Source organism: Nematolebias whitei, chromosome 9 (assembly GCF_014905685.2).
Source record: "Nematolebias whitei isolate Nwh7 chromosome 9, NemWhi1, whole genome shotgun sequence".
Taxonomy (NCBI): Eukaryota; Metazoa; Chordata; class Actinopteri; order Cyprinodontiformes; family Rivulidae; genus Nematolebias; species Nematolebias whitei.
This window is the reverse complement of record NC_056506.1, coordinates 19,257,265-19,276,768: the sequence shown is the minus strand read 5'-3', so window position 1 is coordinate 19,276,768 and position 19,504 is coordinate 19,257,265. Positions and strand designations below refer to the sequence as shown.

General features: G+C 43.3%; 1 protein-coding gene across 1 annotated transcript in view; it reads left to right on the top strand.

Moving 5' to 3' along the window:
- Nucleotides 1–19,504, top strand: part of carmil3 (capping protein regulator and myosin 1 linker 3) — a 177,632-nt gene that overhangs the window by 144,054 nt on the left and 14,074 nt on the right. Inside the window, 8 exon segments of the mRNA XM_037682030.1 lie at nt 6,442–6,555; nt 7,022–7,197; nt 7,281–7,368; nt 10,769–10,894; nt 11,652–11,718; nt 11,952–12,139; nt 12,699–12,778; nt 19,085–19,204. Coding sequence (XP_037537958.1) covers nt 6,442–6,555; nt 7,022–7,197; nt 7,281–7,368; nt 10,769–10,894; nt 11,652–11,718; nt 11,952–12,139; nt 12,699–12,778; nt 19,085–19,204 — 959 coding nt within the window.

Here is a 19,504-nt window from a genome sequence, read left to right as displayed (position 1 = left end):
TTAACTACCAGTGGTAGGTAGTGTTTGGTGGACTCTGACTGCTCCAGCTCACAGAGGAGGCTGTCTTGTTGGGTCAGAGTTTGGACCACTGGGTGGGTCTCTTTGGTTTCACATGATGTCAGAGGAGTACTCACCGGGCTCGTGTCCTCGGCTGAGGAGTCCTGTGCGCCTTCCGCAGTACCTGCTGTTGGGCAGTCTGTGTCACACTCCGGAGGCGTATCTATTGGCAGTGGTTTGCTCACTGTTGTCCACATTGTTTGATCACCGTAATCTATAATCGCGTCGAAGCGATTTATAAAATCCTGGCCAACCAAAAATGGGAATGAGTCAACACGAGACACGTGTACCGGGTGGTACAGTGTCATTTTGCCAATCTGCATGTGAACCATCGCTATAGCTGTCAGGGTTGTTCTCACCTCTGAGAGACCCTGCATTTCTATAGCACATTCAGAGAGAGGTATTATCCTGTTAACACTGGCAGCGGCCGTCCTCAGCTCCTCGAACAGTTTAGCTGACATAATTGTTATGTCTGCCCCACCGTCCAAGAGTGCTTCGTGTGTGAGGACACCTTCGAGTGTTACCGACAGGTACGCCTTTTTGGCGACCCCCCTTCTGATAAAGTTACACAGAAACCTCTTGGGTTTTTTCTGACGCTTCTTCACGCGTTCAGCCTTATCTGTGTAATCTTGGTTTGTCTGAACCGTCAACACAGCAGTAGCTGTTTCTGAGTGTTCAGCTTGCGATGACTCGGTATCGGTTGTGTGTGTGTTTACCCCCCCTTCTTCTGATGAGGGGTTGTTTGAGGCAACAACAGCAATGTCTTGGTGTGTTCCACCGACATCTGTAATGTTGTCATTCGCGCCCTCAGATGTAATAGGGATTACATTACTGCATAGTGCTCCTGGTTGGGTTCCCGTGTCAGTGTGTTTCAAAGTTTCTAACAACCTGCGTATTTTCTCTGTCTCTTCCGAGCTCAGAGGTGTAGGGCCTTGTTTCTGGAACTTTTGTGATTTTTTCGCCTCGGTTCGTTACGGCCAAGGTGGGGGACGGTCAGGTACGTCTTTTGGGGGTTCCCTTACGTACTGCCCCTGATGATATGGATTCCCATATCTTTGCGTCCTACGCTCACCCCTTTTTCGATAATCACTGTCATCCTCTGAAAGAGGAGCTTTTTTGTCCCAGCGTGCACCTTCAGGACGCGGTTTGTTAGTTTGAACAGACTGTTTTCTCTCAACTTTCTTAGGAGGAGGCGGCGAAGCACGCCGTCCTTCCAGTTCAAGAGGGAGGGGTTTAACCTTTACACTAGGAAACACTTCAATGGGCGTCTTAGCATGAGGGCATGCCTCAAACACATTCACAGCACACTGTCTAATCTCACTGATGGATTTTTCTCTGAAATTTGCCATCATTTGTACTGATCGCCTAAAATCAGTGTAGAGATTTTTGCTGAAAACAAACTTAAAACCTTCCTCTTCCTCCATTCCGGTTTCATTTCTGTTACCAAAATAAGCTTGGAAGATTCTTTTGTAATAAACTCTTGGATGTTCAGTTTTACCCTGCGTGACCTTGTCTGCAGCTGGGAAACCAGCAGGTCCCGTGCAGGAGTCGTACTCTCTGATCAAAGCTTCACACAGAAGGTTGTAATCCCTTCTCGTTGCATCAGGTAGACGCTCGATGAAGGTGAACACCTCTCTGTCCGAAGTGAGCCGTATCAGACTGATTTTATCCTCTACCGTAGCATTAGGATAACCTCTCAATCTGAACTCAAGATCTCTGAGATACGCTTTTGTTCCAGATGAACCCATCGGTCCAGGTACAAAGCGTTGTACATATTTTGAGATTTTTTGCAAATCACCCATTGAAGGAGACAGTATCAACGGTCTCTCTTGTGTGGTTGGTGGTGCAAATTGGTGAAGGTCTGCCCCTACCACCCGAGATGGGGGTGGGGATGACGGAATGGTGTTAAAAGTAGGAGGTTCAAGTCGGTGCAGATCCATCCCTATCACCCGAGATGGGGGTGTTACAACGGGGCTAAGAGTAGGAGGTGCAAGTCGGTGCAGACCCGTCCTTATCACCCGAGGTGGGGGTGTTGGAACGGGGCTAAGGGGAGGAGGTGTAACAGCATCTGTCTGGGGTGGTTGTGGCTGACCCGGACCCTGACCTTGTTCGTCCCTGAGTCCCAGACCAGCTCGCCCCACGTCAGAAATCTTGTTTGTTGCTGTGGCTAGATTCTCCTCACAAGCTTTCAGGCGCTCCTGTGATGTCTGACATTCACTTTGTAAACTCAGACATTGTTGGAGAATCATCGCCTTTTCCGCTTTGCAACCCTCCAGCTCCTTTAATGCTTGTTGCAACTGCTGTTGTAGCACTTCGTTGTCTGAACACGCGGCTTGGTACGCACGGTCTCTATCCCTAATCCTCTCCTCATATGATTGAGCCTGTAATGACAGCTCAGTCTTTGAGAGGTCCCTATCAATCTGAAATTGTTCCTTCTCCAATGCAGACGCATTCATCAATCCGTCACACCTCTCCTTTTCAGATTCATATCCTCTGGATAGCATGACATTTTGTGCAACCTGATGGTCCAATTCCGCTTTGAGAAGCAGGGAAATTTTTGCTAACCGTTCATGGCTCGATTTTGTATCCTCTGACACTTTAGCTGCTTTTGCCAACCTCTGCAGTTCTTCATCTCTTTGATTGTCATCAAGGTCTTCTAATTGCCCTAATTGATTACCAATAATTGAATTTGTTAAAATATGTAAAGCCGTTTGGACGGCATCATTGGAGTGCAGGAGGTCAGTGTTTACCTCTTCGTTCGCCATCATCCGTTATTAAAAATTTAAATAGGAGATGTAATTGTTTAGGTGGTAAAATAAAATCAGAAGAGTTTCTCTCTACTGATATATTTACTCTTATTTAGTGATTTAACAATTAAACGTGCATTATCTTTTAGCAAATGAGTAAACTTTATCAACTCTGTGAGTATGTGAAACTGTACCTTTTTTGTTAAAAAGTTTCTACCTTTTATTTTGTACCTTCTCAATGAGGAATTACCAGTGAATAAAGGTTTGTTGGTAAATGCCTGTCTGCATAACTACCTTAATAACTTTTTAAATGCAAGATAACAGTGATTATTCAGTTTTGAGGAACGTTTATTAACTCAAAAATGCCTTACAGAAATAAAAAACGTTTAATTTCACTCAAAATACTTAAAAAGCGAAGTGAAAACCTGTGATCTCAAGTCTCTCCAGAAGATGTCAACATAACCTTACTCATTTTAACTCAGACACTGTTAGTGTTATCCAGTAGGAGTCGCTATGACTTCCTGTGGCATCCGGTCGTTAGCTGTTAGTTTAAAATTAGCATCGGCTAGACTTGGTTAAAACCAACATTTCTGAACGGATTTTTTACTCAAACGTGGCAAAATTTTAGCAATTAGACTTTGAAGAACTTAAGCAGCGTTTCAGAATACAGCTTTTAAGCGCTTTTCCGCTTTAAAAAGCAGATTTTATTCCCTATGAAAAACGAGTTTTCATGTCCGGGTCACGTGACTGAATCCGCCAATGGCAAAGCAGCACGGGGGTGAGAGGAAATGACGTAGGCACGTCATTCACTTCTCAGCAAATCAGAGCGCTTCACAGCAGCTAATCCAACCAATCACGAACCGTTTTTCCAACTAGCATGTTACTGTTAGCCTGAAATAATTCGACAACTTTTCGCCTTGTAAACTGTCAAAATGCACCAATTTCTGTTACAAGTGTCACGAATCAAGCTCTGAGCTGCACGGAGTCAGCGCCCCGGTCTCAAAAACGTCTTTCTAGCTATTTAAACAACTCGTCCGATCTTTCTCAGAACCGAGCCGGAACCAGAACCGCGTCTGGACCGTCTTTAAACAGAATAAAGCGTTTCCACACAAACCCAGCTTTAGTTACACATAACAGGCGTACAATTTCAGCTTTAAAGACATATGACTCACAATTTCAGCTTCAAACATCCCAGCGTAAACATGCAGCGTGTTACCCCAAGCGCGCAGCTTCAGCCGCTGCGTAAACATGCAAACAATCTGCTATTTTCCTCATGCCAACATGAAATATCGATTATTACACGCATACACAGTCCATTTATGAGCACGTTACGGGCCACCAATATGTAGTAACGTACGGACGGGCCACCAATATGTAGATGAACAGATGCGGAGATATATTCATCAATTAAAACGGATTCTTCATTTTTCTGGACTGAATAAAACGTGCATTGAATTTAATGAAATGTAAACGTGAGACGTCATTTATCTTTGACCCATCAAAATGAATGCGGTCATTTATTTTACAGAATCAAAGTTTAACATCAAACATTTACATTAATTTGGCAAAATATGAAAATAACAACATAATTAACAGCTTTACAGGTAGTGAGAAACAATGCGGCGATTGTTTCCACTCTTCAGCAGAACAGCAGACATCAATGAAAACTGTACAATTATGATCAATTATCCACACGGCGGTGGATGAGCACTTTACACAGACATTTCTAAATTATCTGGAAGGATTTCTACTTGAGAGAAGAATTTAAAGATGGAAATGAAGTTTAAAGGGAGTAAAAGATGGTGTGTGAGGGGGAGTGTTGACCAGAACCGACCCTCTCCATTCGAGCCCAGCTTTTCCTCGGTACGCTTGGTAGGAAACTTGACTCATTACCTTTCTGAAGATAAATCAGCAGATATGGAGGTCCAGTTAACGCTACCTGTCCAGCGTCTCCATAGGATGGCTGCGACTCGTCCGAAGTAGTGACGAGATTCCGTCCGACACCAGCTCACCTCAGCAAGTGGACTTCACATGAGTGGAGTCCTTCAGAAGTTCCACTCTGAGGTGGAAGATGTTATAATCCAACTCGAAGAGCCTTATCATGGCTGGACTTCTGTTCTCCCAAACGACTTCACAGAACTGCGAACATCTCAGAACTTCTCCGCGCCGCCGAACTGAGAGAACTAGGAAGTACCGGCATTTTAAAGAGCTCTATTTCCGGTATATTTGAGCGTCCCTGATTGGTCCATATTAACCAGACAGGGGTGTGGTTTGTGACGTAAGAGGTTACTAGAAGTCAGAAAACAGCAAGAATTGTTATGGAACAGATTAAAACTGTTCTCAGACAGGGAAAGTTTTGTTTTGGCGAGTTTGGAGAACAGGTGCCAACTTCTCTGTTGACGTCTGAGAGGATGTAAACAAGACAGTTGTTCCAACACATGTCTGCTTCGACTCCTGACCTTGGAAAACGCACACTTGCTCATTCAAAGACAGAAATCAGAAAATGCATAAAAACTCTGTAACAGGCCTTAACATGAATTCTAACTTTGCATAAGCAACTAAAAATCATTGTTACTGTTTTACAGTTAATAAAATTGATTAGTTCACTGCAACATCTAAAATGGTTGAACTAAAACACTTTGATTATCAAACATTTGTAAAACAGGAATGATAATAGAAAAGAGAGTGTTCTTTCACTTGATTTTCAAGAAAGAAAGTCTCAGGATGGGTGAACCTGTATTTCTGGATTCAAATCAATGAAACGACAGTTTCTGTCCCACAAGGTTCTTAAGGTCAAGGGTTTTGACCTTAGGCTTAGTTTTGACATCAGGTTAAGTTCACTACAGACGACTGCACAGAATGTAATTTTGTGTACTTCACTGTGCAATGCTTATTCTGATCTCCAGATGGTTCATCGGCGAAAAAAATTGTTGACTCATCAAAAGGAGGCACTGATGCAGTTAGGTTATATTGCTTTGCTAATAATTTCCATGCCATGAGCGTGTACAACAGTTCCATGCATCATCACCAATAATTTATGTTCAAAATGTAATTTTCTCGGGCAGCACGGTGGCACAACTGGTAGAGCTGCTGCCTCTCAGCGAGCAGGTCCCTGGTTCAAACCCCGCTCCAGGGGCCTTTCTGGGTGGAGTTTGCATGTTCTCTCCGTGCATGCGTGGGTTTTCTCCGGATGCTCCGGTTTCCTCCCACAGACCAAAAACATGCATGTTAGACTGATTGGTAACTCTAAATTGTCCCTAGGTGTGAGTGAGAGAGTGAATGGTTGTTTGTGTTGTTTGTCTCTGTGTGTCCCTGTGATGGACTTGCGACCCGTCCAGGGTGTACCCCGCCCCTCGCACAGTGATTGCTGGACATGGGCACTAGCGACCCCCGTGACCCAAAATGGAAGAAGCGGGTAAAGAAAATGGATGGATGTAATTTTCTCATCTAATCCAGTCAACTCAAGAAAGGTGTTTGTGAACATCTGCCTTCAAACTGTAACAAAGCAAATAATGAGCTCCTTCTGTTTCCCTCTCTCTTGTTTGAAAAAGTATTTTCTGTAATAATGTAATGATTAGTTTGTTTGCAGGGTTTCTGCTCGGAGTCATGTGTTCATGTTGCTTTGTGTGTCCACCAGCTTTACCCCTCTCTGTGCGAGCTGGCCCATGTGTTGTCCGTGGATGGTCCCGTCAGACAGCGCCTGGACACCCTGGCAGGAGAGCTGGCCAAGGCTGCTGACAAAGAGCTGCAGGTAGGACACTGACAACTGCTGAGTCCACAGAAGATTTATTTCCTATCATTTAAGTCGCCTGTTAATGTGTGTGTTACAGGTGTGCTGACTTCAGAGGAAATGTGGCATTTAATTTCACAGGAAGGAAGCTGTTAGACGTTTATTTCTCTCCTCCATATTAAAATTTACACAAGGATTTAAAAAAAATGAACATATATTGAGAAGGCAACTATAAAATCTTTATGGTTTTGTGGTGTTTATAAACTGATGGGGTTGTAAATTGCGCAATGTGAGTTGTTTATGAAGGCGAACATCATGTGAACTGAATATAGGTGTTACGTTTTGAGCTGAATGAACAGCCGCTCTGCTTTTACAACCTAAGAAGCACAGAACTGCAGTGCAGAAACAAATGGGTGCGTTTGAGAATTGACCAAGTCTGCAGTTCTTAAGATGATGTGAAGCTCAGTGCCCATTCTGTCCTGTCCAGGTGGTGGTGGACTCCATGGTGTCTCTCTGTCGTGAGTTGTGTCCCATGTCCTGCTCAGCTGCAGAGAGACTCAGCCCACCTCTGTCATCCATCTCAGAGCAGGTCTCCATCCCTCGCTCCACCATCCACAGTGCCCTGATGGAGAGAGCAGCTGAAGATATCAACAGAGCGCTTGAGTAAGAAGAACAGAACCAGGTTTAAATGCTCCATCTGGTAAAATTAGTAAGTGAGGTGATGTTTCTTGGTTTTCTTGCTTCAGGGAGGTGAAGCTGTCCGTGGTGTCCTATCTGACTAACTCAATCGTGGATCAGATTCTCCAGGAGCTCTACAACACTCATAAAACCCTGGTACTGGTAATACACCTTTAATGCATGACTTTTTGTAGATTCTAGAAGAAATTGTTTAAATTAGTTTTTAAACTGTTTTCACTTCTAATTTTTTCGGCTTTTCCCTCTTCAGGGGTCACCACAGAGAGTCATCCTCCTCTATCTCACTCTGTCCTCTTCATCCTCTGTCTTCACTCCATCTACCTCCATGTCCTCTCTAACTGCATCCATATATCTCCTCTTGTCTTTTCCAGACAGCTGCATTTCTAACATCCTTCTACCAATACACCCACTGTCCCTCCTCTGGACATGTCCAAACCATCTCAGTCTGGTCTCTCTAACTTTATCTCCCAGTTGTTCAACCTGTGCTGTACCTCTGATGATCTAATTCCTAATCTTATCCATTCTTGTCACTCCTAAGGAGAACCTCAACATCTTCATTTCTGCCACTTCCAGTTATGTCTCCTGTCTTTTTGTCCATGTCTCTGTCTCCAGACCATACAACATAGCTGGTCTCACCACTGTCTTGTAAACTTGTAAACTCCATCCTGCCTAGACGAAGACGAAGACAAAGCTTTTTCCCTACTTACCCACGTCCCAGGAGAAATTTGATAGTCGGCTCGTGTCCGAGGCCAAACGGGGGAGTCAGATTCAGATAAACCACAATTGTTGATTTTTCTTCAGACAGACTGTTTTTCTTGTCAGCCTTGAGTCCTGCTGGAACTTCCTTGGTCCAAAATGTCCAGATTTTATGGGTATTCCTCTCCACTGATACATGTTATGAGCCTCCCCATGACTGATTCCATATGTTGTCGAGTCCTAAAGCCGCAGCTAGGTGGCCTGCGATTCTCACAAATTGTCTTCATCTTACGTTTTCGCTCGTTAATCAGCTGAGTCCTCATAGCACGAACCAAACACAGACTGGGAAGCTTTGTCATGGCCGAAACTGCTGCCGATGTCTTCTTTAAGTTGATAAAACAGAGCCCCACTGATGCCAAATAGCAGAACCCCTGCTATCATAAATCCAAATATATAAACATCTTCAACGTCCTCCTAAGACAAAACTGAGAGACATCAGCTGATCTCTGATGTACCCCACAGTGTGAGTCTCAGCTGGGCAAGAGGGTTCTCCAGGACCCTGTCGTTTTGTTGAAAAGATTTTGTCGATTTATTGAAAGTCGTCAGCTCGTCAGATCCATAATAGTGTTTTTTGTTCGGGAGATGTGTACCAGGAGCTCCGAGACACACAGAGAGCAGAAGCAGGGGGAAAGGGAGAACAGGGGGAGGGAGAGGAGAAGCATCTGTCTTGAACGAGAGCCAGAATAGAACAAAAATATTTCCTCTTCTTTCAAGTGCATACCTCCACCTCTCCAAGTTTTCTTCCACCAGTTCCTTGTTCTCACTAGGGGTTGAACGACTACATCATTTTAAAACTCGACATTAACATAATAAAACTCGAGTAGAACTCGAGTACTTGATGACATCATAGGATCTAAAGATACAAAAATAAATAAATAAATAAAACCACAAAAAAGGTCATTATTTACAAAAAAAAATAAAGACCAACAAAACATTGGGAGCGTGTATTATGCTCCTACCATTTATCATAATGCAAATAAGTCACAGGAAAAACTAAACTATTAGTTATTATTATTATTAAGCTGCAAAAGTGAAGAAACATGCAGCATGTAAAAAACTAAACTAAAATCAGTGGGGGGTCGACCACCTCGCACCACCGCCCGCAGTGGTGTGTATTAAGTTTAGTTTTGGAGATTAATATGTTTATAGATTTAACTTTTTATAGGTTTAGAGATTAATATTTTTTGCTTTTTGTTTGTGAAACAAGGTCAGAAGAAGCTGGTTCTGGTTCGGTCATTGGACCTGGTGTTACAACATATTCTGTGTCCTGCAACAGTGCATGTAACACTGCCCCCTACGGTCATAATATATGGTGGTCACAAAATATGGTGTAACACCGGTTCACAACGTGCTCCAAACAGTCAGGAAGTTGTTTCATTTTCTGTTTCCTTATTGTAGTTGAACCAGAAGATTCATCTTTAGTTAAATATTTTTATACTATTGATGTATTTCTACCTGTTTGTCAAGACTGGGCCTGCTCCGCTCTATCTGTCTGCTTGGAGGAATCTATTTTGTAACCCGTGCCCAGTGTGGATCACGTGACGCAATGACGTAACGGCGACGTAATGACGTCACCACGAATATTCAACGTGAAATTAAAAAACTCGATAGGTGTCCTAGGAATCGATATGTTGATTACTCGAGTAGTCTGTTAAAGCCCTAGTTCTCACCACAGATCACAATATCATCTGCAAACATCATAGTCCACGGGGATTCCTGCCTGACCTCATCTGTTAGTCGGTCCATCACCAGAGCAACAAGAAGGGGCTCAGAGCCGATCCTTGATGCACTCCCACCTCCACCTTGAAGCTATCTGTCACTCCTATAGCACATCTCACCACTGTCCTGCTGTCCTCATACATGTCCTGCTGTCCTCATACATGTCCTGCTGTCCTCATACATGTCCTGCTGTCCTCATACATGTCCTGTACCAGTCTAACATACTTCTCTGCCACTTCAGATTTCCTCATGCAGTACCACACCTCCTCCCTCGGCACTCTGTCAGATGCTTTTTCTAAATCCATAAAGACACAATGGAGTTCTTTCTGACCCTCTCTGTACTTCTCCATCAGCATCCTCAAAGCAAAGATGTCTTTTTCTCAGCATGAAACCATACTGCTGCCCACCAATAATCATCTCTTGTCTAAGTTTTGCTTCCACAACTCTCTCCCAGATCTTCATCATGTGGCTCTTCAACTTAATTCCCCTGTAGTTGCTACATCTCTGTACATCACCCTTGTTCTTAAAAATGGGCACCAGCACACTTCTTCTCCATTCCTCATTCATTTCCTCACCCTCAAATATGCCGTTGAATATTTGAGTCAAAACCCTCACTGCCATCTCTCCAAGACATTTCCAAACCTCCACTGGTATGTCATCAGGTCCTACTGACTTCCCCTTCTTCATTCTTTTCAGAGCTTTCTGGACTTCACCCTCACTAATCTTTTCCACTTCCTAGTCCACAATTTCTACGACCTCTACTCTTCTTTCTCTTTCATTCTCTTCATTCATTCCTTGTGGTCTTCGACTAACAACAGCACAATTTCTGCTTTGTATTCCATCCCCTACCTCCAACGTAACGTCTCATTCTCCACTATGTTTTGCTGCAGTGCCAGTTTGTCCTCTATCATGCCTCACTCTGCTTTACTGATCAAGAAGTTGTCTTTAATTCAAATCCTGACCATGTGATATTAAAGTGACCTCTGCTGTGTTTGGGGACCACGCTGGTTCAAGTGCAGGCTGGCCTCTCATGTGTGTGTGCTTGTTTGTGTTTGTGCGTCAGCTGCGGCAAGTGTCTCAGGCGAAGAGATGGGATGATGTGGGAACAGGCAGACGCACCATCAGACATTCCAGACTAGTTGAGTCTCTGGACTTCCCTGATGAGGATTTTGGTGTCAACCTTGGAATAGTAAGTGACTGAAGCATGGAACATTGTTAACACCACACGTGTCGGTTTGATCATGACACTGGTGCTGGTGAGGTACCACCAAGGGAATGACTGATTATTCAAACACTCTCTTCAGCAGTCAGAGCATGACTGTTCTCTCACAAACAGTTTCTACCTTACCTGTTGCAGACAGTGACGAGTTTGGAGGAATCAGTTTTTACCCTCGTTCCATTAGCAGGTTAACGTCTAGTTTAAATGGGTCCACGTGGATTTCATCTTTCTTCAAACAAGTCTAAATTTAAAAACTTCACAGTGGTTCCTGCCAACACTTTGTTTTAAACCTTTTCATCGCAGTCAATTTCACATGACACAGGTATTTTTTAGCTGCAGCTCTTTAGGTGCCGTCTGAGACTCGGACTGTGTCATATCTGATCAAGAAGGCCTGAAGGTTTAAAACAAATAATGCCTGCATGTCAGTCCAGTTAGAAATTCACAGTTTCTCCATCTGAGATCCTTCAAAGAGCTGTCTACAACAGATAAGATATTGATTGTTCATAGCTCATTTTTAGGTGTTATAAGAAAAATTTCAACAAACTGTTCAAATCAGCTTGAAAATGTCTCAGCTTTTTCAGCTTCATGCAGCATCTCAAACATAATATATATTTTTAATTGTATATGTTTTATCTGTAAAGGACAAAGCAAACAGAGCAGCATGCATTTAAAAAGTTTTTATTTCTGTACAAGTACATGTTTTTTGTTGTTGTTTGTTTATCAAAAGGACACAATGGCCATCAAGAAGCGGAGCTCCAGAACCCGTAGAATCCGTCCGGTCTCCACCAGAATGAGTGAGTTTCTGCTTTAAATTAAAGAAAATATTCAACCGTAGAGTCAGATGACAGCATTTTGTCTTCTTTTACACTAAAATATTATTTACTGTTAATGCACTTTTAAAGACCAACATTCCTGTATGTATTTCACATGTTATACAGTAAAATAAAATAATTTTACAGATGTGTAAGAAAGTGAGACAACGTGCTGCAGGTCCATAGTGACCCTTTTGTCTGATTTCATTTGAAAGGTTTGGGTGATGAGCCCAGTCCCTCTCCAACGCCCTCCGCCCCCTCCCACTCCACCTCCCTCAGCCACTCGGCATCATGGGAATGTCTGTCCACACTGCCAACCAATGGCTCGCCCTTGCGTCACGTGACCCACGTCAGGCCCCGCCCACCACGGCGTCACAGAGCCGTTCACCTTCCTCCTGAGTCTGTGAGTAAACACAGATATTTAACCTTTTTCTGACCTTCAGTGGTCAGACCCCCCCCCACACACACACACATCTGCAGGTTGGTACACATGGACCGTTTGGTTCTGTTCACGATGGAATGATCCAAGCGGACCTAAGTTCTGAACTCATCCCACAGCGTGAAGGTCACAGGCTGCAAACCAAACGTTTCCCTCTTCGCTCTCGGATGCTTTGTGTGAACTCGAGTTATTCATCTGGTGTTCGGAGCCCGAGGCTTGTTCTAAAAATAAGTTTCTTTCAAAGCAGGAAGCTGCCGCATGTTTCTCTGTGATCCAAACAGCACACCACCATCTCCCAGGGGCATCAACAAACTGAGCAGCTTGTTTGTTTAGACTCTTTCTCTAAATGGATGCAAATTGAGTTGGAGCAGCGTGTTAAAACGAGCTTTAACTAACGGACCTTTGTTGGATCCGTCAGTCTGTCATTAATACGTTTAGTCAGCCTTTAGAGATCACTGCTCATGTTTTCTGGTGTGTGTGTGTGTGTGTGTGTGCGTGTGTGTGTGTGCGTGTGTGTGTGTAGCACTACTCTGAGAACGGAGGAGTCAGCATGCTGGAGGACGGACTGCCTGATTTCTACAGCAAGAGAGTTTTACCTGACAGGTAAAGCCCCACGTCACTTTTTATTCTATGTAGCGTGACAAAAACATGTCACCATACTGGAGTCCAACCAGTTTATCAATTAGAATGATTATTACCATTTTAAAAAGAACAATCATCAGTCAGGTCTGAGCATGCTATAGGCCAGTTAACAGTCAGGCACATCAATGGGCTAAATAATTTTTACATGTAACACGACCTATGTGTCAATAAATCAGTGCTTCATGCAACAAAGTTGGTGTTTCATTTGGCACAGACCCCCCACAAGTTGGGCAAGAAATTATGCTTTTATAGAAACCATCATACCTACCAGAGAGTTTCATTTTATAATTCTTGGAGGGGCATTAGAAGGTTTTGAGAGCTCTGCTTCCAGTGACCGTTGCACACTACTGTAAGCATTTGTGTCAAATAAATCAATGTCAAAGTAAATTTCACTTAAAATACTGCTCAAAGTTCTTCTGTTAAAAAAAACACATTTATTAATAATTAGTAATTTTGATAATTATTACCTATAGATAATGAGAAGCCAAACTCAGCGTCTCAGAACATTAGAATATTCCACAGCCAGCTTCTGGTACCTTTATCAGTGTGGGTCGGAGCGGAGTCCTGCTGGAACATGAAACCAGCATCTCCATAAAGCTCATCAGCAGCAGGAAGCATGAAATCTCTAAAATGTCCTGCTAGATGCTGTGTGGACTTCAGAAAACCCAGTGAACCAGAACCAGCAGAGGACATGGACCCAAACCATCACTGACTGTGGAAACTTCACTCTGGACTTCAAGAACGTAGATTCTGGACCTCTCCACTCTTCATCCAGACTCTGGGACCTTGATTTACAACATATTTCATGTGAAAAGAGGACATTGGACCACTGACAGTCCAGTTCTTTGTCCCCGCAGCAGGCAAGACGCTTCTGACGTCTCTGGTTCAGCAGTAGCTGAACTCAAGGAATGAGACATTTGTAGCTCATGTCCAGGAGTTAATCATCTGATCAGACTGTGACACCAGAAGTTTATAATATTCTAATTATCTAAGACACTGAGCTTTGGGTTTTGATTATCTGTAAGGCATAATCATAAAAAAATGACAAGAAATAAAACTCCACCATTCACTTCCACAAAAAACATCAGTGCAATATTTTCTTTAACCTGCACACATTAAAAATACATATTTTTATGTATTGGAGTCTCTCAGACACTGGATGTAAACAAACATAAATGTGCTGCACTGCTCTGGAAATACTCCCTCTGGGTTGGAGGTTAGTCTTCATCTCAAGCGGGGGAGTTCAGAACTGGTAGGATGGAGCAGGAAATGGGGCAACAGACTGGGCCTCGCTTGCAGCTCAGAGGACATTTCTCCGGTCTGCCATGATGAAGGAGCTGACTTCTTAGATACAAACGGCTGAAATGAAAATCCTCCAAACTGCGCCAAGCTCATCGTTACAGATCGATATCTGAGCTTCGTCTTCTGGGAGGAGCTCAGAGCTGCTGATGGTCAGCTGTGGTGCTTCAGATAGAGGGTTGGTGCCACTCAGTAAATCTGATCCCTGCACAGCTGACTTTGTTGTTGCTGCATCACAAACATGATTTCATTCTGAACAATTATCTGTTGGGACATTTTAATTAGCAAGAATGTAGAAATGAGGGACGACCTCCATGACAGTATGTCAAGTTTTCACTTTAGGAAAGAACTATTACACGCTGCTTAGATGTTTGAACCTCGGATATTACAATTTGATTTTAAACATTTATGTTACAGAGATTTTTATAAATTACAGAATTAATAAATTTGCTTTTAAGGTCACCAAACTAAAATTTGGGCTATAAATAAGATTGCAACATGCTTTGTGTTGTTCAGGGGTGCCCCAATATGTCGATTGTGATCTACCGGTCACTCTCAAAGGTATTATGGGTAGATCGCATGGCCTTAAAAAAAATAGACGTCAGCCTCTCATCCAGCTATTAAATGTGTCACTTGGTTGACAGACTGTATCAGCGGCCAGTCTGAGGCCCCATTTACACAACGTGAAACGTTCGGCTGTTCATTTCCACAACAACAGCCTGAATCCAGGTCTCATGGTGGAGATTCATTCATTCATTCAACCTTTATTTATACAGGTAAGTCTCACTGAGCCTCGAGCACTTATTTATGAGATTTTCGGGGGGAACCCCCTATGGAGGTGTGAAATGCTCCAAGTATGAAGTGACACAAGCGCACTCCAGGCAGCTGCAGTCCAAAGTTTTTCTGCTCTAACAACTATTGACCGTATTCTGTACCACAGACTGTATCCAGGGGAGGCCACACCTAGTCTGTATGGTTTACCTAAAATCCACAAACAAGGTGTACCTTTAAGACCAATCGTTAGCACGATTAACTCTGTCACTTACAATGTTTCCAAATATCTGGCGTCTGTACTCATCCCTTTAGTTGGCAGCTCAGAACACCACATACCACCATGGACTTTGTGGACAAGGTGAGGGATGTCATCATGGAGACTGATGAAACAATGGTCTCTTTTGATGTCACATCACTCTTTACGTGCATTCCTGTTGATGATGCAGTAGAGGTGGTCGGTTTAAAATTAAAATCAGACACCACTCTGAGCAGCAGGACCACGCTTTCTACAGAACAACTGTGTCAACTCTTGAAACTGTGCCTGCAGTCAACCTACTCCACATATGGGGAGCAATATTATAGGCAGAAACATGGGTGTGCTATGGGGTCTCCAGTTTCTCCTATTGCTGCCAACCTGTACATGGAGGAGGTAGAAAAGAGAGCCTTGACGTCCTTTTCAGGGACACCACCAAGTCATTGGTTCAGGTATGTTGACGACACCTGGGTTAAAATCAAATCTCAGGAAGTCCAACATTTTACTGACCACATCAACTCTGTGGATAAATACATTAGGGGAGTGGTGGCGCAGAGGTTAGAGAGGTGGGCCTGTGATCCGAAGATCGCCGGTTCACGCCCCGGCCCTGACAATATCAAAATTGTGGGTGGGGTAGGTGAAACACCCACACTTGCCCCCACCCTCATTCGCCCCACTCTGGGCCCATGAGCAAGGTCCTTAACCCCCACCATGTGCTCCCTAAACAGGTCTCTCTTGAAAATGAGTTATCGTGGCTCAATGAGACTACCTGTATAAATAAAGGCTAAATAAAAAATAAAAAATAAAATCAAGTTCACACGAGAAGATGTAAAAAATGGCACGTTGGCTTTCTTGGACTGTGAGGTCTCAGTCTCTGACAGAGGACTTTTGTAAACCGAGGTGTACCGCAAACCCACCCACACAGACCAGTATTTGCAGTTTGACTCCCATCACCCTTTGGAGCACAAGTTAGGAGTCATCAGGACTCTGTACCACAGAGCAGACAGCATCCCCACTACCTCGGGAGCCAGGCAGAAGGAGAAATCCTACACAAGACAGGCTCTAGAGCAATGTGGATATCCTAACTGGGCCTTCCTGGGAGCAGAGAAGAAACCCAAACAGGACTCCATTCAGCCATCAGGTGAAAAGGAGGAACCCAGACCCAGACCAGTGGTCATTCCATATGTTGAGGGAGTATCAGAGAAACATAACGTCCCAGTGGCTTTTAAACCCCAAAATACATTACGGCAAAGACTGGTTCATCCCAAAGATCCAGTCCCCCGGCACAAATAGAGTAATGTTGTGTATGTTGTTCAGTGTCAGGAGGGCTGTGATCAGTCTTACATCGGGGAAACTAAACAGCCACTGGCCAAAAGGATGGCCCAGCACAGAAGATCAACATCATCAGGCCAGGACTCTGTGGTCTACACTCATCTCCAGGCCAGCGGTCACTCTTTCAGGGATGAAGATGTTCACATCCTGGACAGAGAGGAACGATGGTTTGAGAGAGGAGTAAAGGAGGCCATCTTTGTGAAAAGAAACCGTCCATCGTTAAACAGGGGTGGAGGCCTCCGTGTTTAACTGTCCCCCTCTTACAATGCTGTGATTGCTAGTATCACTCAACCCCCTGTGAGTAGTAAACAGCCATCAGTGTGCTAATGACCCATTGTTAGGCTGATGGTCCTTCTTGAGCATGTGATCAGCTGGTTTTGGTTGTCAGCAGCAAACTGGTTGATTCACTCTGAGAAGGTGCTATTTAAGAGACTGAGCTGAATACAGCACCTCAGACTGAGGAAGTCTCTCGGATGAAAGACGAAATGTTTCTACATTTTTTTTTTCTTTGTTTTTTTTTTTTGAATGTCCAGAGGACCAGATTGAACTTTTTTAGATTCTTCTACCTGGATTATTGAGCATGCATCAGGATGTTCTAACAACAGTTATAATAAATGTCAGAGAGCAGAGTGTTTTTATGCTGCTCACCCTTTTTCAGCATGTAGGAGCAAAACTAATAAAATCCAGGCTCCAAAGAGACGTTGGTGTATTCACCAGTTTGGATGCAACTGTGATCATGCAGATGCTGCTTGCACAATGAATGCAGCTGATCCCTGCATCAGGATTGCCAGATAAATTCAAAATGTCTTATTTAGCCCCTCCTTTTCTGTGCACATGTTCAACAAACAAAACACACACCTCATCTTAGAATATCTTTACTCAGCACATATGACATATTAGGTCAAAATACTATCATTTTAAAGACATACATTTTTTTATCACTTGCTCTAGTACGAGGCGCTCACATTCTCTTCCCTCTCCCTGTTCTCCTCCTGCTTTTTTACTCTCGGTCTGTGCATCTGAGCTCCTATTTTTACACATTTTTCCGAAATGACAACTACTGTTTTGGATGTGACCAACTGGACTTTTGACACAAATGACAAGCAACAGGGTCCTGGAGAGCTCTCATGTCTGCTCGGACGAACGCATGCAGCTGGATATATCTCTGGGGAAGTGGAATGTGATGTGTCTACCTCTGCTTCCGATCGAGGATGTTGAAATTGCATATAATTGGATTTATGATAAGTTTCCTGTTTTTTGAATAGTCTGGATCCTGGTTTATCAACGTACAAAGAAGACAGCTGCAGCTAATCTGATCTGGTCAGGCTGCCACCTATGTGAAGGTTTGGTTCGTGCTTTGAGGACTCAAAATCAGCTGATTTACGAGCTAAACCATAAGATGGAAGTGCTTTGAATCACAGGCCACCTGCGGCTTTCGACTCATCAGCATGAAACGACTTGGAGAGGCTCTTAAGCACGGACCAGTAGAATGTACCCTAATCTGGCCATTTTTTCGGATCTTGGAAGTACCAGTAAAGACTCAAGGTTGACAAGAAAAATAGTCTGCCTGAATAAATCAACAACTGTGGCTTATCTGAATCTGACTCCCCAGTTGGCCTCGAAAACAGGCCGACATATCAATTTCTCCTGGGAAATGTGTAAACTAAGGAAAATCTTTTGTCTATCGCAAACCCCCACCCCCAATTTCTGTGGAGGCTTATCAGAACTGTGCCGGCTGACCATCATCTTATCAGGACAATGGACTATCTGTTAGTGCTTCATGGACCGCCTCGTCGTCAAACACATATGTAACGTGTTCATAAATGTGCTGCTGACAGTTTTTTGATGTCTTAAATCATGTCCTGATAGGACAAGGTGTGAAGAGATCTTTTTTTGTAATGCCACTATCCTCTTCTCATGGCTTTGTCCCTTTTTCTATTTAAAAATTGTATTCTGAAAAGGATAAGAGGCTGCGCTCTTAAAGAGCAGCAGCTTTGTGCACTCTGCCCATCTTTCGGACGAATGTACGGACATGTTCTCGTTTTATCTTGGTACAATGATAATAAAGCTTATGATTCTGATACTATAATTCACAATTTCTTATATGGCAACCCAGCTGACACTACAGCGTTCGTGTAAACCCGCTCTTTTTTTCATTACACCCAATAAACATTGAAAAAACACTAATGTTTCCAGAGGTTGTTCTGTGTAAATGACTCCTTCTAAAATGTCTTGGTCATTTTAGAGCTCCACGATGAAAAAGTCTGGGCCCCTCTGATTAACATCATACTGTTACACCTAAAATATTTATAAAACAGCTAGAACAGGCTGATACAGCAGCATGACAAATAAAATGCTAATTCATCTTTCAACAACAACTAATATCAACAAAGGACATCCATAATCCAACAATGGTGTTGTTCTAGTCAAATAAAAAGAAAGAACAACTGGTCGGACTGCAACAATAAGCGGGCAGAGAAATAAACATGATTTGACCAGGTTTTACAAGGACATTTATTGTTCGGATATTCAGTATTGAAGATATTTTTGGGGTCTATTGATAAACTTGTTGGCTCATGTACTTTTTAATGTATTCCTCTCTCCTTCAGTCAGCTGTCGTCCCTCCATCAAGCCCAGTCATTGAGGAGGAAGAAGCGACGGAGCGTGTTGTCCATTTTCTCCGGCTTTCGCAAGAACCGCAACTCCACCTACTCTGTTCAGGACTCAGAGTAAGTAAAGTTTACAGGAGCAGCCGAGACAAGGAAAACTAGAAGGAGCAGCCGAGAGGAGGAAAACTAGAAAAATGCTGGTGAAGATTCTCAGTCATCCAGGACATGATGAATTCAAAAAGCGTTCAATACAAAAACAAATGGACTTTATTTGTAACAGAAGACGTTTCGCTCCTCATCCGAGGAGCTTTCTCAATTCAAAGAGCAGAGAGTGAGATTCAGCCTTATAACCTGCATCTCTCACTGTCTGCTGTTTGAATTGAGAAAGCTCCTCGGATGAGGAGCGAAACGTCTTCTGTT